Source organism: Mastigoproctus giganteus, chromosome 10 (assembly GCF_048544385.1).
Source record: "Mastigoproctus giganteus isolate SK-2022 chromosome 10, ASM4854438v1, whole genome shotgun sequence".
Taxonomy (NCBI): domain Eukaryota; kingdom Metazoa; phylum Arthropoda; class Arachnida; order Uropygi; family Thelyphonidae; genus Mastigoproctus; species Mastigoproctus giganteus.
In genome coordinates this window covers 14,168,736-14,196,044 of record NC_143584.1, presented here as the reverse complement: position 1 = coordinate 14,196,044, position 27,309 = coordinate 14,168,736, and the positions used below count along the sequence as shown (strand labels likewise).

The 27,309-nt window shown below is 36.5% G+C and overlaps 1 protein-coding gene across 1 annotated transcript in view; it reads right to left on the bottom strand.

Annotated features, from left to right (window-relative positions):
* LOC150078773 (CD109 antigen-like) overlaps positions 1-27,309 on the bottom strand; it is a 240,069-nt gene that overhangs the window by 137,192 nt on the left and 75,568 nt on the right. The window contains exons 4-7 of the mRNA XM_090382423.1: positions 25,388-25,556; positions 11,891-11,961; positions 7,786-7,837; positions 472-794 (exon numbers count right to left, since the gene is read on the bottom strand). Coding sequence (XP_090238549.1) covers positions 472-794; positions 7,786-7,837; positions 11,891-11,961; positions 25,388-25,556 — 615 coding nt within the window. The remainder of the gene's footprint in view (positions 1-471; positions 795-7,785; positions 7,838-11,890; positions 11,962-25,387; positions 25,557-27,309) is intronic.

Genomic DNA, 27,309 nt, shown 5'->3' with positions numbered 1-27,309 from the left:
TGTCCTGCACAATTGAAACACCTTGTATGTTATTTCCAGAAAGAATTTATGCACTATTATGAACATGAAAAAAAATTAGGAAAAAAAAAATAATAATAAACTTTTGTTACTTTTCTTTTCAAAAATAGGGTTGGAAATATGCAATAGTGGAAAGCATGCAGATAAATACAATACTGTATGCATATATAATGTATATTCTTATGTAAAATCTCAAATCTTAATTCTAAATATTTTTATTGATAAATATCATTGGGAAGGTGTTTGCTTTAATTCCAGATTAAGAAATTATGCAAATGTTTTCAAATACAGTCTTCATGATATTTACATAAACAAAAATTGTTTATTTTTAAATTAAAAACTTTTCTTGAATAAAAAATAAAGACATTTTTTTTCAGACTTTCACCAATAAGAGTTAATAATCAATAAAATTCAAATTTGCAAAAATTAATGTTTCATTAGAATTATATTTACCAGATCTACAAATTCTTCCAAATACACATCTCTGATTCCTGTTAATTTGTCATAATATTGCTTCATTGGACGAACATAAGCTCTAAGAGTGGCATTACCTGTGACAATTGCAACATTTGTATAATTGGCCATTATGTCACCCTCAAGGTTTTGCTCTGTATTCAATATAAATGCTGGAAGATTCACATTTACATCAAATCGATGACCAAACCACCTTTCTAAGAGAATCTTCTTTTTCTCTGTCTGACCCAGAGCCGATACACGTATTGTCCACCAACCAGTTGGGTAATCATAAGGAAGTTCAAAATTTAAACTTACAAATCCTGAAAAATTAAAAGTATAAACTCATTAAAATTTAGGTAAAAAAAAAAACAATAAGTAAAAAAAACTAAAAGCAGTGACACACATTGACTTTGAATTTACAAGCAAAAATGATGTTAGTTAGTGACTGAGGAAGCTGTACATTGGCTCTATAATTATGAGTAACTAGTTTATAGTTTATTCTATATAAAGAAGTTACAAAGATTGATAAAAAATAATAAGACTGAATCCATGGAAACTAAATTATTGTACTTAAAAGGACAAGAAATTAATCCAAAAGTAAGCTCCTTCACATATACTTACTTATTCCACCCTTTTCCTGACAGAATTGTAAATATTATCAGACACAACTTTTGGAATTGGCAAAAGTTGCTCCATCTCATTTTGTTTGTTTCCAAATCTTCTGCCTTTGAATTATTCAGGCAATTAGATATATCATGAGTGGGGGCCATATTTGGTGACTACACAGGCTATGTCGTTTGTACAATATTTTTACTATATACAAGTTTTGTTTCTGCTTTTCTTTCAGTAATCCTGGAACAAATTTGGCTGTAATGCACTTCATTTACAAATTTTTAATTAAAATGGCTTGAAATACACCATAATAAATGTCCACTTCTTCAGCCATTTAATGAATGATCAGTCTTTTATTATTTTGTACTAAATTATGCACTTCAACTAATGATTCACCATTTATAATGTACTGAAATGGCTGAAGGGCATTCAGAACGCTCATTGCCTTATAATGGACAGTCACGTCACAATAAAAATGATAGAACCAATCAAAAATTTGTTCGTTTGGGAAAAGAGAGAGAGAGAGAGAGAGAGAGAGAGAGAGAGAGAGAGAGAGAGAGAGAGAGAGAGAGAGAGAGAGAGAGAGAGAGAGTGTGTGTGTGCGTGCGTGCGTGCATGTGTGTGTGTGTGCGTGTGTGAGTGCGTGTGTGTGTGTGAGAGTGCGTGTGTGTGTGTGTGTGTGTGTGTGCAGTGCCTCTAATTTAGTCATCTTTTTGAATGCAACTTCACACGATTTTTTTCAGAGAGTGCAACCCTAAAAATAACATGTATATACCTTGTTTATATGTAATGCACTGTATTAGGGTAGAAAAATACCAACTAATAAATATTTTTATTTATGTTGAATATCAAGCCCTATTATAATAATAATGTAACACTAAAAATACAATACTGTGCAAATATTTTTATAAAATTAGCATTAGTAGAGGCACATGATGCAAGAAAGCAAGCTTATACAGCATCAGCCACAAAAAAAAAAAAAAAAAAAAAAAAAAAAAACCCTTCCCATTTCATTGATCCATTTGTTCCAAATGTTTGTCTAGTTCTGCCATGAATTTATTTAAGCTATCAACTTCCACAACAACAGATGGAAGTTTGTTCCAGCAATCAACTACCCGCTGGCTAAAGGCAAACTTTCGCACATCTATTCTACAACTGTCTTTCCTCAGTTTAAATCTATGCCCCCTCAGGTTTGTAATCTGAGCATGAGGAAGAATCCCATCAGCATTAAGCCTGCTCAATCCATTCAAGGCCTTATACACCTCAATCAGATTCCCTGACAGGTGCCTAGTCTCCAGAAGCTGCAGTTTGCAGAACTTAAGCCTTTTTTCATAAGAACACCCCTTTGTTCCCTTCACCAGTCTTGTTGTCCTTCTCTGTACTCGTTCTAGCAACTCTAAATCCTTCCTAAAATAAGGCCTCCAGATCTGTATATAGTACTCAAGGTGTGGCCTGACCATTGCCTTATACAAGGGGATAATCACCTCCTTATTCCTGCTTGCAAAATTCCTGTATATCATTGAGAAGACCCCATGACCTACTCTGGCAGCCTGTCTGCACTGCTCAGAAAACTTCATATCTGACTGCACAATTACCACAAGGTCTCTTTCATTCTATGCTATCCTAAGTGTAACACCACATAGTTGGTACATTTCTCTGGGGTTACTGCTACCCATATGCAGTACTTTGCATTTGTCAATGTTAAACTTCAGTTGCCACTTCTCAAATCATCTAACCAACTTTTCCAGATCCTGTTGCAGCAGCATACTGTCATTACTGTTATTAACAACCCTGCCAACCTTTGTATCATCTGCAAACTTTGACATTAAGCTTGATATACCTTCATCAATATCATTGATAAATATACGAAATAACAACGGGCCCAACACCGACCCTTGAGGAACACCACTAATAACATTAGTCCACGCAGAGCAGTACACATTGACCACCACTCAACCATTCTTTTATCCATTATAACAACTTGCCCTTAATGCCATACTACTCTAATTTGTACAGTACTCTTCCATGCGCAACAGTATCAAAAGCTTTCCTGAAATCCAAGTACAGTCTGTCCTCGTATAGCACGATAGTTGCGTTCCTAGAAACCCTCGTGCAATGCAAAATCGTGCAATATAAACAACAGACCCTATGGAAAAAGTAGGGTTAGCTGCCGACCACCCAAGATTGAACACACATTTGGAACCAAAACATTACAAAACACAATAAATAATCGGGTAATTTTAATCGTTATAAAATACTTACGTATTTTATAACGATTAAAATACGTAATAAAAATAATATTATATTATAATAAAGTATTTTTAGTATATTTTAATACTAAAAAAGTATTTTTTACGGATAAAATACGTATTTTATTCGTAAAAAATTTATTATATTAAATAAAATAGTCGTAATAAAATACTTACGTATTTTATAATACATAAGTATAAATTATAATACGTAAGTCGTAATAAAATATTGCTAATGCTTTTGCTTCTATCGTAAGCAAACTTGCTTTTTGTTTGATTTTCTATCCAAAGAGATGACAGCCGTTCCATCTCTTCCAATTCTTTGTACCTTAATCTAATGGATTTTAATTACACTTTGAGTTGTTCCCGCTATGAAAGTTGTTTTTATTTTCTCTGCATTCTTTGTAATTCTCCGCGTTGCCTCATTTAGGTCTGTAGCACGTGCAATATCACATGGTCTTTCATTTCGCTCAAAGCGTTTCACAATTTCATATTTTTTCTCTATCGACAGAAGCGGACTGGCCATAAGCCTTACGGGAGGAAACCACGGTGGGCCGGAGGCCGGTGTGATTTTGGCCATAAACCGTAGTATGAGGCCACTACAAATTTTCCCGGGTAAGAATTTTTGACCCAGTCCGCCTCTGTTTATCGATATTGCTTTTTTTTTTTTTCTCTCTGAATCTGCAGTGTCTTAGCCAGGACGCTTCCTTTTCACACCTTTTACGTATTTTACTAATTTTTAGGGAATAAAGCACAATTACAAACGAGGTGGCACGCTTGATACACAGAAACAAAGCTGCGCGCGTGTAGCAACTGAATAAACAACACCGTAAAGGCCGAGATACACTATTAACACCTCACATTTTACTAAAGCACATTTCTGGGGGTTACTACCATAAAACAATAAAAACAATTTCCAGTTGCGTTTCTGCTAGTGGAATCTGTTATAAACTGGTAGTAAACTCCATCTAATTGCATTTGCGATTATATCGATAGCTGGAATTGTGTTGGTTTTTACGTTATTATGGTGAAATGTGTTTCCCCTTCACTGATATAAAACACATAAATACATTTTCAGAATCTTCTTCGTTCCTATCGTGTTGCGTTCAGTTGGGATGATTCCGCATTCGACTGCCATTTCTTGTAAACACAAAGGCGAATCGTGTATAAGCGAATTCGGTTCGTGTTATATAAGATAACGTTCCCCTATTTATAAATCGTGTATGATCGAATTCGTGTAATGCAAACACGTGTTATACGAGGACCGACTGTATATGATATCAAAATTATTTTTTGCATCTAGTTCCTTTGTGACCACATCATAGTATCCAATCAAATTGGTCAGACAAGACTTCCCCTTGACAAACCCATGCTGTGTCTGAATTATTGCTGCAGTCTTGTCTAAACGATCCTGCAATGCTTCTTTAACCAGTGACTCCATTATTTTCCCTGGAACAGAAGTCAAACTAACAGGTCTGTAATTACTTGCGTCACCTTTTGTGAATTGGAGACACATTTGCACATCTCCAGTCTGTAGAGACTCCCCCCAGAGTCCAAGTATGCTGTCATAATTATGACTAAGGGTTTATTTACTTCCTTTGCTGTCTCTCCTTTAATATAACTGGATAGATCTCATTCCCCCCGGTGCCTTTTTTATGTTTAACTTCAACAATTTCTACTCCACTTTGCTCTCAGTTATCAAAAAATCAATTAACTCCCTGTTAGAGTTTGATAAACATCTGACTCTCTCCTCCTTGAATAACTCCTCATGTGTGAATGTAGATGCAAAATACTCATTTAGTTCGGCAGCTATCTGAGAATGATCATCTACAGTCAAACCACTTATACCAAGTGGACCAATCCGATTCATCCCCTTCCTTTTAGAGTTTATATAAGTAAAGAAGTCTTTGTTGTTTTTTTTTTTGCATCCTTTGCCAAAGATTTTTTATAATCTCCCTTCACTTGCCCAACCTCCTTTGTGACTTGAATACAGACTAGCTTGTATCTACCAGTGGCTTCTGTGTTGCCTGACAATTTATTTGCATCCCATGCATTTTTCTTCTGTACCACAAGTCTCATTAGTTCATCTGACATCCATTTGGGCCTGAACCTAGAGCAGTATTTCTTAGTTGGAACAAAAAGTCTAGTAGCTTCCAAGATTACTTCCTTGAATGCTTCCCATTTAGAATTTGCTGTTGGTAACAGCATTAGTTGGTCCCACTGTATAGAACCTAAAAAATCTCTGAGACCACTGTAGTCGCCTTTATGAAAGCAAAAACCCTTCGCTTTATTCTTAATGGTAGTTATAACTTTTAAGTAAATCCCACATTAGTACACAGTGATCACTGTTACCTAGTGGTTCCTTTATCTGTAAATTCTTAATGCATGAATAATCACTGCTGAAAATCAGATTAAGAGTGTTACTCCCTCTTGTTGCCTCTTTAACATGCTGCTGTAGAAAACAATCATCCAATAAATCCACAAAAGCCTTGCTAGTGTGCGGATGACCAATCCACAAGTTCCAGTCTATATCTGGGAAGTTTAAATCCCCCATTATAAGACACTCTGATTTACAGGCCCACTCTATTTCTCTGTATGATTGTTCATTATACTCATCAGAGTCATTAGGCCTATAACAAACTCCTACCCTCATTTTTGCTTTCCCAGTGCTTATGTCACACCAAACTGACTCAAAGTTGCACTGTCCATCTATGTCAACTGGATGCACTTCCTTAGATTTTATGTGTTTCTTAACTAACAGCATACTCCTCCTCTCTTCCTATCCTGACTATCCTTTCTGTACCCATTGTACTCTCCAAATTCCAATTCTGCATCCCTTATATCTGAGTGGCATCAAGTCTCTGATATCCCAATCCACCTTGGGATAGGCCTAATGATGTTTACTATAGTCCTAGCACTGGTGTACATGCAAGTATACATGCACCTGTTCTTACTCTTAGTTACTCTAACACAGCCCACGTATTTACTTGTTTCATGACCCCCAGCAGTTCCTGAAATCCCCAGCAACTGGCTTTCTGGGCTGCTGCTCATTCCAATAGAAGCAGTGCAAGAATCATTTCCACCTCTGCCTGCAGCTACTATTAACCTATTAGTCTCTGAATCCCCCCCCCAAGATAGCAATTTTCCAACCCACCGAACATTGCCTCGATAGCATCAGCAAATATCCTTGCACCATTTTTATTTAAGTGTATCCCATCTCTGTAGAAGCAATCTCTCCTGTTAACAAGCACAGACTGCTGAGAAGAATTCTACCCCATGAGCCCTGCACAATCTCTCCAGGGTTGAATCGATTGACAAGGCTCTAATCATATACTCCCTCCTATCGTGTCTGGGCAGGATTGCAGACACTTTCAAATTTAAGCCTAAATTGCGACTCTTTTTCAGCATTGACAAATGCTGAAAAAGAGTTGTGAACCAAAGAGTTGCCAATGTGTACGATATCACTTTTTGTGCCCTTAAAAGATGATATCTGCTCTACAACGTCATCAACTTTTGTCCCTGGCAGACATACTCTGGTCCTATTCCACCTATCCTTTTTGCACAATATATTTCCCATTTCCCTGACGATTGAGTCACCAACAATAACTAGCTCCTGTGGGACCATCACATTCTGCCCTGAAGGTTGCCGCTGTGTTGTTTGGTGCATAAGAGTGTGCTCTGGCATTGAGTTGGGCGGCTGAGAAATTAATGGGACCCCATTTTAATTCCTTCGAGGGCATCCACCAGACTCTTCAAGCTCTCATAGATGCCCATCAGAATGCTGAGTTGGCACCTAATTTCTTCACATTCTCTGCACTTAGCAACACAAAGACATCCTCCATGGTTAGATCATGTCCTCTTCAAGAGAGATCCACAAACATGTCGTATTTTGCACATTTTTTTAGACTGTGATGCGTTGAGAATCAGCCCCTACGTTCTCCTGCGAACCACAGCATTTTCAATATTTTGTACAAGTTGCTTTGCTGCTCTAGTCTGGGGCATGGTTTCCATTTAAATACAATTTAGTTAACAGTAAAAATTAAAAGGATTTATAAATTTAATTGATTAATTGCAAATACTATACTAAGCTGACAGATTCCTACTACAGTCCTATGTACTACGCTATCTAGTTTTACGTTATGCCTTACGATATCAAGTTTGAGATATACGTAATTCTATTCCATGTCGATACTACACAATGGCAGCAAGTTTTGAATGGTACAAGTTGTACTGATACTAAGTAATAACCCACAAAATCTCTATCTAAGTTCAAAATAAACTAAGCATTATAGCTAGGAATATAAAGCTACTTCTAGAAAATAAATTAATATACCAATTTAGTCAATAAAATAGTAAAAATTTAAGAAAAACTTCTCTATTTGCTGGAGTCGCAAAAACTTTGTCCGCACCAAGCTAATCTCGTTCCCACAAATTAGCTTATAAAACTCACCTAAATAAGGATAAACTGATAACCATCGCTTCATTATAAATCCTCTTGAATCCTGAGAACATAAACAATTAAAAAAATTATATAATTATGCATATACATAAACAACATGACATAAATGTTTCAATTTACAGTTCAATAATTGGAATACATTAGAGGAATTTTTGTTTAAAATGTGTTTTTTCAGAAATTACAAAAAAAAATGTTATACAGTAAACCCCCGCTATTTGCAGGGTTTACGTTCCTGAGAAATGCCGCGAATACCGAAAACGCGAATACTGAGTTATGGCTCCCATAGTAATAAAGGGGTTCCATTCTAAAGTATGAAATATATAAGAAAAACTAGTCTAAAATTTTGTCTATGTATGTACTTCATAATATGACTATGTACATAGACAGTACATAGTGAAATGCAAGCATATGGCATCGAAATGAAAATAAGAAACAATTTAATATTAAATGTAATATTTAATATTAAAATATTAGAAATTTCAAACAAATCTTTCAAACCAGCGCCTTTGCTAGCTAAAAAACTTATCCCGCCAGTGCTATCACCAGTTTCACTAAAGTGTTGATAAAGGAGTTTTGCCTTTTCATGAATGTGATGAGTGAACTTAACGGAATTTTATTTTGAGTTCGGTCTTCTATCCACAGATTTAAAGCTTGTTCCATTTTTTCTAATTTAACATCACGAGTTACAGAGCAAATTTTTGAAGCAATTAGCACGTTTTCACGGACACTACAGCGGATTTTTTCTTCCGATTTCTTGATTGATTGTACCGTTGACTCATTGATTTTATAATGTTTTGCCACTGAGGAGACACTTTCACCATTAGAAATTTTATCTAATAACTCAATTTTATTCGCTAATGTCATCACCTTCTTTGATATTTTCACATTTCCCTTGTTATTCGTAGCCATATTTTTGTACGGGTTAGAAAGAACTTGTCCAAATAAAGCACTTTCTTCCGTTAACACACTTGAAAAAGTCTGTTTTACACTGCAAAACGGTAGATTTATCACTTTTGTAAGCATATCAATTTATAAATTGATAAATTTATTCGATTTATAAGCATATTAATTAGAAGCAAACGACGAAACCTTCCATGACAAGTGCATAACACATATTGATTAGCGAGAAACATTCACGCTCATGATTTTGTCACCCCCTCTCTCCCCACCCACTGTGCTCTGTTTTGACCGGGAAAGATAATTTTAGCCACGCCCATGTTTTTTTATGACGGAAAATGTTCACGGCGCGTTAAAATTCACATTTTTTTAGGTTTCATTTTATATTAAATCAGCGACCGGGAATACGCGAAACTGCAAATACAGATACCGCGAATAGCGGGGGCTTACTGTACTATCTTCTAAAACAGGATTTGTTTATTTAAACGGCAGAATTTACAGTACTGAAATGATAAATTTTAGGTGCAGTAATCTAATATGTCTAAATATTGAGGGTGGTTTATATCAGGAGAGTATGTAACACAAATGTAAACTTATATAAAAATAATGGTAAATGACAATATTAGAGATGGTACACTGAATTTTTATAAAATTTCAATAAAATTCATAAATTATATGAATTTTCTTAAGTGATGCTAATATTTACAAATTTCTACAATAATTATAGCAATAAAGCAATGTTATGTGATGCAAGCAACGCATCAGTTAATCATTGTATTCTATACTACCAAGCAAATGTATTTTGGTTTTTAAATTAAAATGTGCAATTGTTATTAAAGAAAACCTAATATGAATTCTATACTCACCATCAGATCATGTGCAAGGGTCACTACATGAAAATATTTAAAATATTTGAGTAATGCCGAAATGGTATATGTTCTGTGCATATGAAAGGCTCCAAAAAAGTCAGTGATGTCTCCCACAAGGACTTCTGAGTTTGATACTCACCCCCTACCTACCGATTTATATATATATATTTTTTAAATCCTTTATTTTCACCAAATAGATCAAATTTTATTTTAGTGACATCTAACAGATATTGCAGTAGTCAGAACAACACAAACTCTGTGAGATAAGAACTTAAAAAAATGTCATCTTTTCTATTTGCAGATCACTAAGTCGATTTCATCACATTATTTTCTAAATGTAAGCTGTAACGAGTTTCACATGGCATGCACAATCATGAATAGCACTGAAAAATAATGTGATGAAAGAAATCACATTATTTTTAAGTGCAAATCTAATGTGATTTTAAATATAGCACAACAGGTGAATCCTTTATTTATTTAAATAGTAGGTTCATATATTTGGTGGTACTAGTCATATTAAAACAATATTAGTAATTTAGTATTAGTATTAATGTTAACAGCAGCAAATAATGCAAGGAAGCAAGCTCATAAGGCATCATAAAAAAATAAAAAAAAACCCTACCCAATCTTCTCTAATGATTTTTCTAATTCTTCCTTTAATTTGTTCAAACTACCCACCTCCACAACATCAAATGGAAATTTGTTTCAACAATCAACTACTCTGTGGCTGGAAGCAAATTTTTTGCAACCATCCTTTTTCTTTAATTTATGTCCCCTTAGGTGTGTTGTCTGAGAAAAAGTAAGGATGCTACCATCAGCATTTACTTTACTCAATCCATTTAAGGCCTGACTTCAATCCGGTCTCCTCACAGGTGCCTAGTTTTTAGACATCATAATTTTCAGAACTGAAAGGTCTTTCTCACTAAGAATACCCTTCTGTGCCTCTGACTAATCTTGTTGCTCTTCTTTGCACCATTCAGGCCTTCATCTTTTACAAACTGATGCTTTCAGTTTTGTATCAGTACTCTGTTTGGAGATGCTGATATATATACAAATTTTTTGTAATTTTATAATAGACTTCTATTCATTACAACATGTTCTCTTTATGAACCATATTGTTTTCTGTTAGTATTTGATGAAGAATGCTCATCTATTTTTCAAACTTTTCCATTGTGCCTTTTAATGGCAGACAGTAACTGATTGCTGGAACAGATTTCTGTCGTGTTGTGAAGGTGAGTAGTTTGAATAAATTTAAAGAATTAGACAAATTATTATAGGGGATGGGCAGATGAGATGAGCAGTGTTGTTTTTGGATTGATGCTGTATAAGCTTGCTTCCTTGCATCATTTTCCACTACTAATACCGCCGACCGGGCTAGCCGGGTGGATAAAGTGCCTGCCTAGCAACCCAAAGGTCTCTGATTCGAATCCCACCTCGGGCTTGGATCAAAGTACTGCAAAAACCTTGAGAGGTGCATTATAGCCACAGAAGCCGATATGACAACACCTACAAACCAACTACTAATACCAACACTAAGGATGTTTGTTGATTCCATTTTCATTATTTACTCATTAAGTATGCATTGGTTCAGTATTATCTGTTGTTTACACAATAATGGACTGTTTATTTATATAAATCATAGAATGCTGAAATACAGACATATTAACATTAGATAATTATGTATATACATAATGATCTAACGTTAATCTCTTTGTATTTCAATCTTCCTATCATGCATTACAATGGGTGGTTGTTGGTTCCAACACAATGTTTGCCCAACATTGGTTAATGTGTGATGAAAAGTGTGCCTGTCAAAACAGTCATCTTTGTTTTAAATGGGCTCTGAAACCAGTAAAGTAATTTCTGTAAAATGATTATAGTTCTTAGTTCTAATAAATTTTCAATTATTTTATTAGAACCAATAGTAACAAGTCCAGCAAAAATATATAATATATGAATCTTTTTAAAAAAATGCAGACATGTTCTTTTATCTTTAGTTTTGGGGTTATGAGTGGTCAACTGCAGGAGTGCAGCTACGTGAGCACTAAATATAGTTAACAATTATTAGTCGTACTTCTCTGACTTAGTAGCCAAGCTGGAGTATAATCAGAACCTTTTTAAACTGTTTTTTATTAAGATTAAACTTCCTTAAAATAGCTTTTCTACAGTTCTATCATTACAATAATAACAGCAATAAAGCAATGCTATGTGATGCAAGCAATAAATCAGTCAGTCATTGTATTCTATACTACTAAGCAAATGTATTTTGGTTTTTAAATTAAAATGTGCAATTGTTATTAAAGAAAACCTAATATAAATTCTCTACTCACCGTCAAATAGATATCCACCGGATCTGTGAACGGTTTCATTTCAGTTGTCAAGAGAAAAACCCTTATATAAACTGAAACAGAATTAATATGCTTTTAAAATAACAATTAATTACAGAATAGTATGATTCAAATAATGTCTCACAACTTTGTATTCAGGAAAGAGATAAAGTATAATCTTAAGAATACATTCGAGATAATGTCCTGAATTAGACCTGTATTCCTTCTATCCAAGTTAAAAATTAAAGGTCTGCTTACATATCTATATTTTCCACGAGTTGATCCCCCCCACTTTCCCATATGACTGGCTCTAGAAAAATCTCAGAGATGCACTGCAACTCTGTAATCATAACAAAAATATAAAGCGTTCCATTTTAAATTTTAGGACTGAATGTGCAATGTACTAATGTCTTGCTTATGTTTCACATTAGATTCAACTATACCTAATCTTATTTCTAAATATTTATTTATACAAAAGATCCTTTGAATACTACCAACTCCACAGTATTTTGCATCTAATCTCAAACATTAATTTTGTATTCAGTATATTTTTCTACAGATAGTGTCTGTATATTACTGATCATCTGGAAGTAATAACTGCAGTGACACAACCCCAGATTCAAACTGATTTCTTCTTAAATAACAATTAATCAAGTATTAATCAAGTTATAATCATTGGCATATCATTGTTGCACCATACTAGCAATATATTCTATATCCTATGTGCCAGAAATATTATTTGTCCCTACAGCTACCTACAGGATGTTCAGATGACTCATCTAGTCTAGTCTAGAACAATTTCTGTCTTATGATATATATAGAGCTGCTTTTAAAAGAATGCTGCAGATAAAATATATCGGGCTCAAACCCCAGTTTAATCAAGAAGCGTGTGCTATGCACTGCTGCTCCTTCCCACCTGGCTACGGAGGTGCCTAATATATCAACTATGATGAACATTATTAATCAGTTTAATATTAGCATTAGCAAATGATTTTTTTTTTTTATGAAAACCCCAAACACAAGAGGTATTAGAACCTATAGTACTTAGTACCATGCTTGGGTTGGAGGTTGAGAAGAGGAAAGAAGATATTTGTTGACATCAGACTTGAACTTCTGAAGATTATAATTTTCAGGAAATACGTATGAAGGAAGGCTGTTCCAGAAAATGGCAGTTGAATGAATAAACGAGGAAGATGAAAATTTGGTTCTGTGAGTTTCAAGTTGGACAGTAAATGGATGTTGGCTGGTGGCGGCATGTGTTCGGACTGTTTTGAAAGAAAGAGCAGGAATTATAGAAGCCAATTCAGAAGAACAGTGCCCATGGAAGCATCTGTAGAAAAGGCATGCAGCAGAAACAGTATGTCTACAGTGAGACAGCGAGTAGAGAAACTCTGTTAGAGAGGAGTCATTAATTAACCTAACTGCCCTCTCCTGAATGGAATCTAGAAGCCTCAGAGAGGTTTTGGGGACACCACCCCAAGATGTGGGAACAATGGTCCATGGTAGGATGGATTTTCGATTTGTACAGAGTGAACAGCTGTTTGAAAGAAAAGTAACGCTGAGAGCGAAACAGAAAACCAAGTTTTTTAGATGCAGAGGAAGCAATATTTATAATGTGCTTGTGCCAAGGGAGATTAGAAGTCAGGGTAATTCCCAAAAGAGATATCATTTTGCCTAGAAATCGGAGTGTCACCAAAGATAAGCATAGCAACAGAAGAATCCTTTTTGTGAGATATAAGACAAGACTGAAGTGTGGAAGGATTAAAATCAACTAAGTTGTCTTTGCCCCACTGGAGAATTAACTGGAGATCGGCATTTAAGGAATTGGCAGCAGATATTCGAGAAGTTGAAGCTGATTGAGCAGGGCAAGGTTTCTCAAAATGGAAAGTTGAATGCAACGTGCTATCATCAGCAAAACTACGGATAGGATTTCCAGTCAATGGAAGAAGGTCATTAATATACAAGAGGAAAAGAGCAGGGGAAAGAACTTAACCTTGGGGGACACCAGCATTAGTGGAGAAGTTAGAAGACAGAGAGCCATCTACCATCACCCTCAGTGAGCGAACAGAGAGAAAACTGGATAACCAATTAAAAAAAACAGTTGGCAAACCATAAGATGGAATCTTATTTAGAAGACTGCCAAACACGATCGAAAGCCTTTGAGATGTCCATAAATGGGTAACATAAGCCAGAATATCACCAGTGGATCGATACTGACAGAATCCATACTAGCGATCATTGAAAAAATGGAAAGTTTTAGGTAGTAGTAGTAGTGGCATGTGATGCAAGAAGGCAAGTGTATGAGCTTATGCAGAATCAGCCAAAAAAAAATTCACATAACCATTCCCTCTAAATGTTTGTCCAGTTCCTCCTTAAATTTATTTAACCTATCAACTTCCACAACAACAGATGGAAGTTTGTTCCAGCAATTAACCACCCGCTGGCTAAAGGAAAATTTCCGCACATCTATTCTACATCTGTCCTTTCTTAATTTGAATTTATGCCCCCTTAGGTTCGTAATCTGAACAAGTGGAAGAATCCCATCAGAATTCAGCGTGTTCAACCCATTCAAGACCTTACACACCTCAATCAGATCACCGCGCACAGGTGCCTAGTCGCCAGCCATTGTAATTTTCAGAACTTAAGCCTCTCTTGGTAAGCGGATCCCTTCATACCCCTCACCAATCTTGTTGCTCTTCTATGTAGGGCAACAAGATCAGTTTAAGAGTTGGCGGTTAATTAATTTCTCCATTACTTTAGAAAGAGTAGAAGTAATTGCATTGGGATGATAATTGGATGGGAGGGATTTGTCACCCTTTTTGGGAACTGGCTTGATATGAACAAATTTCCAAGCGGAAGGAAATACACCTTTGGAATAAGAAATGGAAAAAAAGGCAGCAAAGAACAGGTTTTGAGAACAAGTGGAGAAATACCATCAGGACCTGGAGCTTTCTTAGCATCAAGATTCATCAAAATCCTTCTGACATCCTTTTGATGGAAGACCACAGGAGGCATTGAATGGAGTGTGTTGGGAATGGTGGGAGGTGTTTTAAAAAGATCATTAATACATGAGTTGGAAGAAAAATGGGATGCTAGCAGGTCAGCTTTATCCTTGGCTGAAGTGACAACAGAACAATCTGGTTTTGACATAGCATTAGCATTAGTAGAGGCATATGATGCAAGAAAGCAAGCTTATTCAGCATCAGCCAAAAAAAAAAAAAAAACACACACACCACTCCCATTTCACCCCTCCGTTCGTTCGAAATACCTGTCCAGTTGAGCTTTAAATTTGTTTAGGCTATCAGCTTCAACAACAAGTGATGGAAGTCGGTTCCACCAACCAACCACCCGCTGGCCAAAGGCAAATTTCCGCACATCTATCCGACATCCATCCTTCCTCAATTTGAATTTATGCCCTCTGAGGTGATTATTCTGAGCAAGATGAAGAATCCCATTGGCATTGAGCATGCTCAAACCATTCAAAGCCTTATACACCTCTATCAGATCATCTCGCCGGTGCCTAGTCTCCAGACTCTGTAATTTGCAAAACTTAAGCCTTTCTTCGTAAGAGCAACCCTTTGTTCCATTCACTAATCTTGTTGCCCTTCTCTGTACCCGTTCCAGCAGCTCTACATCCTTCTTGAAATGAGGCCTCCAGACCTGTATACAGTACTCAAGATGTGGCCTAACCATTGCCTTATACAAGGGAATAATCACCTCCTTATCCCTGCTAGAAAAATTCCTGTATATCATTGACAAGACACTATGAGCTACTCTTGCAGCTCGTCTGCACTGCTCAGAGAACTTCATATCTGCCTGCACAATTACCCCCTGGTCCTTTTCATTCTCCACCACTGTCAGTGTAGTACCACAGAGTTGATACGTTGCTCTGGTGTTACTGTTTCCCATATGTAGTACTTTACATTTGTCAATGTTAAACTTCATTTGCCTGTTCACCTGTTCAACCTTTCCAGATCCTGTTGCAGCAGCATAGCATCAGTAGTGTCCTTAACAACCCTGCCAACCTTTGTATCATCTGGAAACTTGGACATTAAACTTGATATCCCATCATCAATATCATTCATAAACACCGAAAACAACAACGGACCCAACACTGAACCCTGAGGAACTCCACTAATAACATTAGTCCACGTTGAGCAGTGTCCATTGATTACCACTCTCTGTCTTCTGCCACTCAACCATCCCCTTATCCATAGCAGCAATTTGCCTCCAATGCCACACTGCTCCAATTTGTGCAGCAGTCTTCCATGTGCAACAGTATCAAAAGCCTTTCTAAGATCCAAATATATAATATCAAAATTATTCCCTACATCCAGTTCTTTTGTGACTACATCATAGTATCCAATCAAATTGGTCAGGCAAGACCTGCCCTTAACAAAACCATGCTGCGTCTGAGCTATAACTGAATTCTTGTCTAGATGACCCTGCAGTGCTTCTTTAACCAGTGCCTCCATTAATTTACCTGGAACAGAAGTTAAACTAACAGGTCTATAATTACTTGTGTCAGCCTTTGATCCTCCTTTGTGAATTGGGGTTACATTTGCACATCTCCAGTCTATGGGTACCTCCCCTGAGTCCAAAGAAGCTCTCATAATTATGGCTAGGGGTTTGCTTACTTCCTTTGCTGCCTCCTTTAATATAACTGGATAGATCCCATCCACCCCAGGTGCCTTTTTTATGTTTATCCTCAACAATCTCTCCTCCACTTTCCTCTCAGTTATTACAAAATCATCCAGCTCACTGCCAATGTTTACTTTACCTACATCATTCTCCTTCCTGAATAACTCCTCATGCGTGAATGTAGATGCAAAATACTCGTTTAGATTGTTAGCCACCTGAGCAGGATCCTCAACTGTTGAACCATCAATATCCAGTGGACCAATCTGATTCATCCCTTTCCTTCTTGAGTTTAAATATGTAAAGAACTCTTTTCTGTTTTTCTTTGCATCCTTTGCCAAGGATTTTTCGTAGTCTGCCTTTGCCTGCCTAATCTCCTTTGTGACTTGGTTACAGACCAACTTATATCTATCATAGGCTTCCATGTCACCCATTAATTTGTATGTATCCCATGCATTTTTCTTCTCTGCCACATGTCTCATTAGTTCATCTGACAACCATTTAGGCCTAAACCTTGAACAATATTTCTTAGTTGGTATGTAAAGCCTGGTAGCCTCCAAGATTAGTTCCTTGAATGCTTCCCATTTTTGAGTTTGCAGTTGGTAACATCATCAGTTGGTCCCACTGTATAGAATTTAAATACTGTCTCAGACCATCATAGTCACCTTTACGAAAACAAAAACCCTTCCCTTTACCTCTGATGGTAGTTACCTCCTTGAGTAAATCCCACTTCAACACACTGTGATCACTGCCACCTAGTGGTTCATTTATCTGCAGATTCTTAATGCATGAAGAATCACTACTGATAATCAGATCAAGAGTATTGCTCCCTCTTGTTGCCTCACGAACATGCTGATGTAGAAAACAATCATCCAATAAATCCACAAAAGCCTTGCTAGTGTGCGAGTGACCAACCCACAAATTCCAGTCAATATCTGGGAAATTAAAATCCCCCATTATAAGACTCTCTGATTTACTGGCCCACTCTATTTCCCTGTACAATATCTTATTATACTCATCAGAGTCATTAGGCCTATAGCACACTCCTACTCTCAATTTTGATTTCCCTATGCTTATGTCACACCAAACTGACTCGACACTGCCCTGTCCATCGATGTCGACTGGCTTCACTTCCTTGGACTTTATGTGTTTCTTAACTAATAGCATAACCCCTCCTCCCCTCCTGACGTGTCTATCCTTTCTATACACATTGTATTCCCCAAATTCCAGTTCCGCATTCCTTATATCTGTGTGACACCAAGTCTCTGATATCCCAACAATATCTGCCTTTGATGTTTTGAGCAATACCTCAAATTCATCAAATTTATTTACCAAACTCCTAGCATTGGTGTACACGCAGGTATACATGCACCTGTTTCTATTCTTAGCTACCCTAACACAACCCATGTGTTTACTTGTACCGCAATGACTCCCAGCAGTCTCTGAAATATCCTGCATCTTGTTTTTCAGGCTTCTGCTCATTTCAATAGAAGCAGTGCAAGAATCACTTCCACCTCTGCCAGTGGCTACTGTTAATCTATTAGTCCTTGTATCCCCCCCAACTAGCAGTTTTCCGACCCACCTAACACTGCCTCGACAGCATCAGCAAAAATTCTTGCACCCTTTCTATTTAAGTGTATCCCATCCCTGTAGAAGCAATCTCTCCTGTTAACAAGTACAGTCCAGGCTGAAAAAAATTCTACCCCTTGAGCCTTGCACAATCCCTCCAGGGCCGAATTGATCAACAAGGCTCTCATCATATACTCCCTCCTATCGTGTCTGGGCAGAATTGCAGACACTTTCAAATTGAACCCTAATTCAAGGCTTTTTTTCAACAGTGACCTGTACTTGCTAAGTAATTCCGCCGGTCTCCTACTCTTAATATCATTAGTGCCAACGTGTACAACTATATCACCTTTTGTGCCCTTAAAAGATGATATCCGCTCTACAACGTCATCAACCTTTGCCCCTGGCAGACATACCCTGGTCCTATTCCACCTATCCTTTTTACAAAGCATGTTCCCCGTTTCCCTGACAATAGAGTCACCAACAACTACTAGTTCCTGTGGGACCAGCGCATTCTGCCTAGGGGGCTGCCTCTGTGTTGCCTGATGACCAGGTGCAAGCTCTGGCGTTGATGTGGGCAGCTGAGAGCTTGATGGGCCCCTCAATTTATTTCCTTCGAGGGCATCCACCCTGTCCTTCAAGCTCTCATAAAGGCCCATAACAACGCTGAGTTGTCGCCTGATTTCCTTGCACTCCTTACATCGTGCACACACACAAAGACATCCCCCTTGGCAGTATCATGTCCCGTACCCAACTGCTCCACAAACATCAAGCAAACAGTGCATTTTAAAAGACTGTGATTCAGAGGGCAACTGCCCCCCCTCAGTTCTCCCCTGAACCACAGCACTCCCATTAGCTTGAGCCTTTTGCTTTGCTGCTCTGGTCAGAGTCATGATTCCGATTTAATTCAATAAAATTTCAAAACAAAAATTAAATCCTTAAGTTATATCCCAAAACAGTTATGTTATATATATTTTTTTTCGGTATCTAGTGTTTTCTACGAGTTCCCTTTGTACAACTTCCGTATCACGTGTACCACTATAGTTATGTATTAATTATTTGTTACGATTAAGTCGTTATATATATATATAGAGTTAAAAATACAATTTAATTGACAATCAAGTTTATCAAGATTAATAGATTTACTGATTAATTGACAATATTATATTATGCACTATACTACACTAAGCTTATGCTATCGTGTAAAAATGGCGGGAATTCTCGAACGGTGCTTCTACGGACTCGTAAGTATTGATTAGCTTCCAAATCTCGCTATCTCAATTTAGAATAAACTAAGGATCCTGACTAGGTCTATAATCTACTTATAAAAGATAATTTGATATAACAATTGGTTAATAAATCGAGTAAATCTGGTTAAAAAAAAAGACCTCTCGTTCAATTTGTAACACGTGGATTTGATACCGTTACCGATACTAAGTAATACCTACAAAATCTCTGTCTAAGTTAAACTTTAAACTAAGTATCGTAACTAGGAATATAAAGCTACTCTAGAAAATAAGTTAATATGACAATTTAAGCTAATAAATCAGAAAATAAATCAGGAAAAACTTCTCTGTTCCAAGAGCTTCAAGGAGCTACGTCCGCACAGGCTAACCTCGCACCCAGACTCTCCGAATAGGTGGGAACAGGGATGGGCAAAAGTTGTGGCCAATAGCTTTGGCAAGAGACCAGAATGTCTGCCTATCATTAGGGCAAGAAGCAAGTTTTCTACTCTTAGCCTGTTCAATTTCTAGTTTGGACTGATTAATAACTGCTTTACAATTTTTGCGAGCTTTGGTGTAGGCAGGAAATGAAACTGAAGAATTGGAAACAAGCCAATTACGATATGCAATGTTCTTCTCTTGAACAGCCTTAGCACATTTATTGGAAAATCAAGGTTTAGATAAAGGATGAGATTTTAAAATGGAGTGTGGAATAAAGGATCTCATTCCTACAAGAATAGTTTCACTGGCACGATCTGAGCAAACGTTGACATCAGAAGTTTTGAAACAGTAATCCGACCAAGGTAAAGAAGAAAAGAAATCTCACAGGTCATCTCATTTTGCATTCTTTTAATGCCAAATAATACGAGGTTGGGAATAGCCATGAGATAAAGGCGCCATTGGAGAAGAGACAATCACCAAGTTGTGATCTGAGGTGCCTAAAGGACCACTCATTTCAACCGTGTACTTAGAAGGGTTGTTTGTGAGAAAAAGATCAAGCGTGCTGGCTGTATGGTTAGGTACACTGTTGAGGAAGGAGACAGTGGTCTCCGAAAGCTTCGGTATTTTAGTATATTTTAACGATTTTAGCATTGTTTTTAATTGTTTTAACCTATTTTATTGTATTTATTGTAATAGTCTAGTTTAACCGATATTTGTATCATATTTATTTTATTTCATTTTATTTTATATCTTATTTTATAGTAAAATTTTAACTGCTTGGCTGGTGTTTGAGTGTAATTATTTCAATATGGAATTACCCAGCCCAATAGGCCTTTTTGAAGATGTATGGTTGGGATTGTCCGGTATTCTTGTAGGTAAATGAACAATCTGTGCAAGGTCATTAGTAATTGCAAAAGCCTCAGCATCTCGACCAGCTGTGTCGGTGTGACTAGAAAACTGAAGCCAGCTGTAGTTGTGAACATTAAAATCAACAAGGAAAATTACCTCACTGTTAGGAAAGTTGGACTGGAGAAAGTCTAGTTGCAAAAGAGAGGAAGTCAAAGAGCTCCAAGTGATTAGTGGAGTTTGGAGAACAGTAGAAACAACAGATGAATTTGACACAATGAGGTAGAGAGATTTTAAGCCAGAGAAGATCGAAAAGGGGAGATTGCAAATTACCAAGTCTCTGACAGGGAATATCGGAATGGACATATGTACAAGTACCACCTTTGAGGCGAAAGGAATCATACAGCGAATAATTTGGGCAAGTGAGATGAGCAGTAGTTGAATCAACCGATAACTGAGATTTTGTCAGAAAAAGTACATGGGGTTTGGCAGACTGCAAGTGGAAATGAACATTGTTGAGATTAGAATTGAGACCATATATATTTGTAAAATGAACTACAAAGTGTTTGGGAGGTTTAGATCTTTATGCAGATAAGCGTACTCTATTAGCTTGACAATTCATGGTGTATTCAATAGTAAGAAACAGTGTGTGGGGGGGGGGGACATGCCACATAAAGTAATGAAATTTTTGGATATGGCGTACACATGGTAAGAATATAATATCGGTGTTTAGATACACCATAGATAACTCTTAATAAACTACAAAGTAGTTGTTGTAGGCATCATTTGCTGTTTCTCATATTGTGCTCTGCCTTCACGACGAGTTGCCATGATATTGCACTACTTCGAATAAGTAACTCTTCACTAATAGAGAAGACTATTGTTACTTATTCTCAGTTGAGTACCACCACCCAGACAGCACTGTTTCACGGCTATTGGCCGCTCATCAGTGGGTGGGCAGGTACCCTGGTAATGCAGACATGACGACCCAGTTGTGAAGTTAATCACACAATATGAGAGATGCCAAGAGGTGTAGATGTCAATATTTAAAATAAATAAATGCACAAGGCATAATACTTTAAGAGTTTGGTATCTATATAATATCGGTGTTTAGATACACCATAGATAACTCTTAATAAACTACAAAGTAGTTGTTGTAGGCATCATTTGCTGTTTCTCATATTGTGCTCTGCCTTCACGATCTATGGTGTATCTAAACACCGATATTATATAGATACCAAACTCTTAAAGTATTATGCCTTGTGCATTTATTTATTTTAAATATTGACATCTACACCTCTTGGCATCTCTCATATTGTGTGATTAACTTCACAACTGGGTCGTCATGTCTGCATTACCAGGGTACCTGCCCACCCACTGATGAGCGGCCAATAGCCGTGAAACAGTGCTGTCTGGGTGGTGGTACTCAACTGAGAATAAGTAACAATAGTCTTCTCTATTAGTGAAGAGTTACTTATTCGAAGTAGTGCAATATCATGGCAACTCGTCGTGAAGGCAGAGCACAATATGAGAAACAGCAAATGATGCCTACAACAACTACTTTGTAGTTTATTAAGAGTTATCTATGGTGTATCTAAACACCGATATTATATAGATACCAAACTCTTAAAGTATTATGCCTTGTGCATTTATTTATTTTAAACATGGTAAGAATATACCGAGATCCTTATCATAACATGGCCTTGACAATGTCTCCCGCATACACCACTCTGACTTCCTCCAGTCACTATTTGGCAGAGCAGAGGTAGCAAGATTATACACTAGCTGATCAGGAAGCCTCCTAAAGAGTTACCAATAGGTTCGGTCCGGTGTACTAACTAGCGGCGGCCTACAAGCCACCATTTTAGATCTGTACCCTCGAAATGTAATGAAGACTGGATCTTGCCATGATGTTCATCATAACCTCAAAAGTCATCAGTCATACTGCATGATGGAAGAGGTGGGGAAGGGCTGACAGAAACTTAGCTCTCTAGACTAAACATGGGTTCCACCACTTCAAGCCTCCAAAAAGCAAAGTGGTGGTAATGCACCGGTCGATGAGAGTCATCTACCACCTAGTATTGCTTGGTAACACAGAGGGGCGGCATTCCTCCATGTGGTGTGGGTGCCACACCTTGACTCCTGCTTACTTTGGTTCTCACCTGGGTGGTCACCCACAGTGTGCTTATGCATGGAGGTTATAACCAGGATTACTAACAGTCCCACCACCGTGAAGGTGCAAGCAGAGGATTTTGGCTGTCACAGACCATCCGTACTCCACTGAAATTGGGCCCACTTGACTTGAATGTTACCCGAATATCAGTTCCATCAGCGTTTTAGACTCCCAGGTAGCAAGTACAGCTTGTCTGGCATATCTGAAAGAATGTCTGTGACAACCTCATGGACCTTGCATCGGTCCAGTGTATTAACTAGCGGCTGGCCTACGAACACTGTTTCATGATGCAAGAAAGTATGCTTATACTACATCGGCAAAAAAAAACAAAAAAAACCACACTATCTGCAACCATCCTTTTTCAATTTAAATTTACATTCCCTTATGTGCCATCCAAGAAAAGGTAAGGATACCATCAGTATTTAATTTACTCAATCCATTTAACACTTTTGCTGCTGACTTTTCTGACAATCTTTTTTGACCTCAATTTCAGAAGACAGAGATATTTTTGGCCTTTCTTCTTGACACAACTGAATTAACCAGCTTCCAGCAAAGGTTGCTTGACAAAAATATCCGGATTTTCTTCTGACAGAAAATCATGTGCACGAGGTTGGTGAACATTATGGAGGCAGTTGTCAATAATTAATTGCATTTGTAGTGATGTAATTGTCTCACCCTCTTCTCCCATTGGCTTGAATAAATATCACTAGGAGGAAAACCTTTTTTAATGTATAGATAGATGTACTCTCTTGCTGCCTTTCTCAAAATTACTGGTATATGCTGCCAACTCCAGAAGTGTTACTTGTCTTTAAGCTCAAAAGTTTTTCTAATAAACAATTATTATGTATGCCTTATTAATTTTTCACTGTTCTTATGCATGAACTGTTCACTGTTCTGTTTTCATGTACGCTTTTCAGAAGAAATCTGATATAAGAGAATTTGCAAATGTTTCTATTTAAATGTAATTCAGTCAATTTTTACTTTCAAACCATAAGACTTATCTTGTTTTTGAGAATTTTGGCATGTCAACTATTGAAGATAAAGTGCACCAGACTCGTTTGCAAATTGTGTGGACTGTAATAAATAAATGCCAGGAAGGGGCACTGTTCTGCCACTTTAGATTAATTAACTACAGCTTCAATTAAAGATGCCTTGAAGAATTCTTTTGGTTTTTAATAGGATTCAAACTCAGATCTCTCCAAGTGAGTAACATGGCAAAACTATGATACTGTTGTCAATGAAAGGCAAATGTTATGAGATCTATTTTCATCATTTATATGTCCCTCCCCCATAAACCCATAAACTGAATTCTCAAGAGGTTCTTGGGAATTCTGTTTACCATCAGGCAAACAGCCTTACTGGGATGCCTTTTCTCTTTATATGTTCTCTACATGATGTCCAGTCCTAAGGCAGCTGACTTGCCAGCATCCCCCCCCCTTATCTCTGATATCAGGCAGTGTACTTCCATGTGTCTGCATATCTAGTGTGCCAGAAACTTAAAGAGGTTGCCTGTGAGTTATTGGCTAAGTTAGCAGAATGTTCTATTCAGATGTAATTGGGATTTTGCAACTAAAATAATAGTTGAAGAGACTATTTTGAATTGTTTTATGAAATTTAAAAAGGGGTGGGAGGCTAAAGTTTCTGTTGTAATTTGATCATGCTTTCCTTTAGCACACTGTTTCATATTACATTTAATTATTCCTGCTGTGCAATTAAATTGATGAATGCAACATGAATAATAAAACATATTATGAAATTCTAACTCTATGAATGGAACATTATTATCACATGCATTGGAAATTGCACGAGAACTGCTTCTTAGACTCCAATAATTCTACATATCAGTGAGAAAGTCTTACAACAGTTCCAGTGAAATAATTTTTTTAAAAAAATATTTAAAATAAGACCATCTTATTTTCTTCTTCTTCTAGTCCTATTAATCATACTGCTTGTTGGATGAAAGTAGAGTTTCTTTAAGCATTTTAATTTTACACTTAAAGGATGGGTTGCTAGCTTTTCTCTTCAATAGTACACTACATGTCATCTCACCTTAACCTTCAGCATGTCTGGTTTGGGTGGTTCTACCAGGAGCTTAAGCTCCCACCAGCATAGCTCTTGAGGTCATTAGAGTACTAAAACCTCCTCACCAAGATGCAGTCCATGAGAAAGCCTTTTATTTTTGTTGATCATATCTCAACCAGTCATGGGAAAGTTTATGAATGAACTTAACTACCTAACACTATACTAACCCATATACAGGGCTGGATTTACATATAAGCTAAACAAGCTATAGCTTAGGTCCTCACATTAGAAGGGGACTTGCTCTATCTTAAAAAATCCTTTTTTAATATTATCACAGGTGAACAGTAAGAGAGAAGGGCCTTATACATGTTATAGCTTAGACCACAACAAGTTTAAATCTGGCCCTGCCCATATAAATAACTTTTCAGTAAAGATACCTCTATTTATCGATATCAACATAAAACTTCAAAACAGATCTCTCAGTGCTTGCTTCTAGCAATATTACTATATTGTATTTTATTTATTATTTAATAATGATATATACTGTATACTTTACTGCCATTAATAACAAATAGAGAACAGAAAACTCACTAGTTTGTTCAAGGTTGTACACCAGCTGGTTAGTCTGAATAAGAATAGTAAGGAACTTCTCTGTAAAATTAATTATGGTTTCGTTAACAAATCCTGTGCCGCCCAATACACCATTTACATTTCCTTCAACGCGAAGTCGATATGATCCTCGAATGGCATTAAATGGAACCTAAATAAAAGCAGAAATAAAAAAATTGTATAAATTAAAAGTTTCAAGAATATACTTAAAATTGGGTGTGTGACAATCACAAAAGAAGCTGCCACATCACAAGGACTCTTACACTTCTGCTCAGGACCCCTGGGTGTGCCAAGACCATACTCACCAGATGTGAGCTCCTACACGGAACATAAAAAGCTCTTCACTTTTCTTGTAAAATTCTTGCTTGTACTCTATTTGTCTCAAAAAAATTTCCAATATTTGGTTCAAATAATTTTTCATTGCTTCCTCTCAGTGCCAAATTTCATGAAACTAAAAATTTAATTATCTCAATTACTTGTTCCAAAATCATTCTCCAGTATTTTTTTTTTTTTATTTCTCTATCAAATTTTGATTTACAACATCCATAATTTTACTGAATTTTAGCCAGAGCTCTAATTCCTTCCACTGTTGCATGCATATCTTATGACTTTGAGAGTTCTTATGCGAGCTGTGAATCATGCCAAGAACAGAACCCAGCAGTTATAAAGCGGATATAGGCATGACAAAATAATTTGCAGAAAAAGAAGAAAATGGTGTCCTTTTTTCAAGTATATCAACCTTTCAAGCTTTTCGCCATTTTTTTAGGTCTAGAAACAATGCTCAGTTGAAAACTGTGGGTGACAAGCATCAATGAGACAGCATTTTGATGAAAGCAAACAATTTTAAATGTGAATCTGCATTGTTGCGGGATTTTGTTGCATTAAAATTAGGTTTAAATACTAAAAATAGACCAAAATTACTTTCTTTTAACATCTAATTATAAAATAAATAAATTTACTGTAATATAAATAAGCCAATATTGAAATTTTTTTTGTACACTTAAAGTATCATATTAAAAAATAATCATTTTTTTATATTTAAAAAAATATTTTAAAAAATCGTAATTTGAGTCCCCTGCATTCCAGGGCGACCGCCTGGTTCGCCCTACCAATCTTTATTTTTCGCTTGTAACCGTATTTCGGTACCATCCCCCTTGCAGTTGGATAAAAATCTGAGAATCCCTTTCCGATTTTTATCCAGCCGCATGTTTATTCCATGTTTTTTTTTTTACTAGACTTTTAAAAACGGAATAAACACACTAACCCACGGTTTGGTATCCCGTTAGGGTTGGTGTGTTTATTCCGTTTTTTTTTTAATAGACTTTTTAAAAACAGAATAAACGCACTACTAACCCAAAGGGGTACCGAAGGTTAATCTTTATTTTTGGTTTGAGTCCCACTCGAATATACTAAAATTTAACCAAAAATATATAGCGGTTTAAATTTTTTTTTTTTTTTTTTTTTTTTTTAATGTTTACCTTCAGACTTCCGGTTCGAGACGTTATACTTGCATTTAACCTTAACATTTTATTGCAAAAAATAATCATATATTGGCGCAGATTTCCAGCTGTACAATTGTGAATGTACAGTCATAGCGCTAAGTTCATAGTCGACGGTTTTTGCTGATTCTAGTTGTTAAGTTTGTCGTATGGTGGCTCTCTACTATATAATAATACAATACAATTTTATTTATTAAGAGAATTCGTTTACAATAAATGAAATTGTTAAGAAAAGTAAATTTCTTGACAACAAGTTGTAGTTCTTCCTTTACAAGTTTTGTACAAATTTGTTATCTTACAGAAAAGACTATGAAGTCACTACACATAGTATATTCCACACTGTAAACAGAGGTAGTTTATCTGCATATCAATTCTAATCTACTGTGTCATTGAGTATCAAGAATT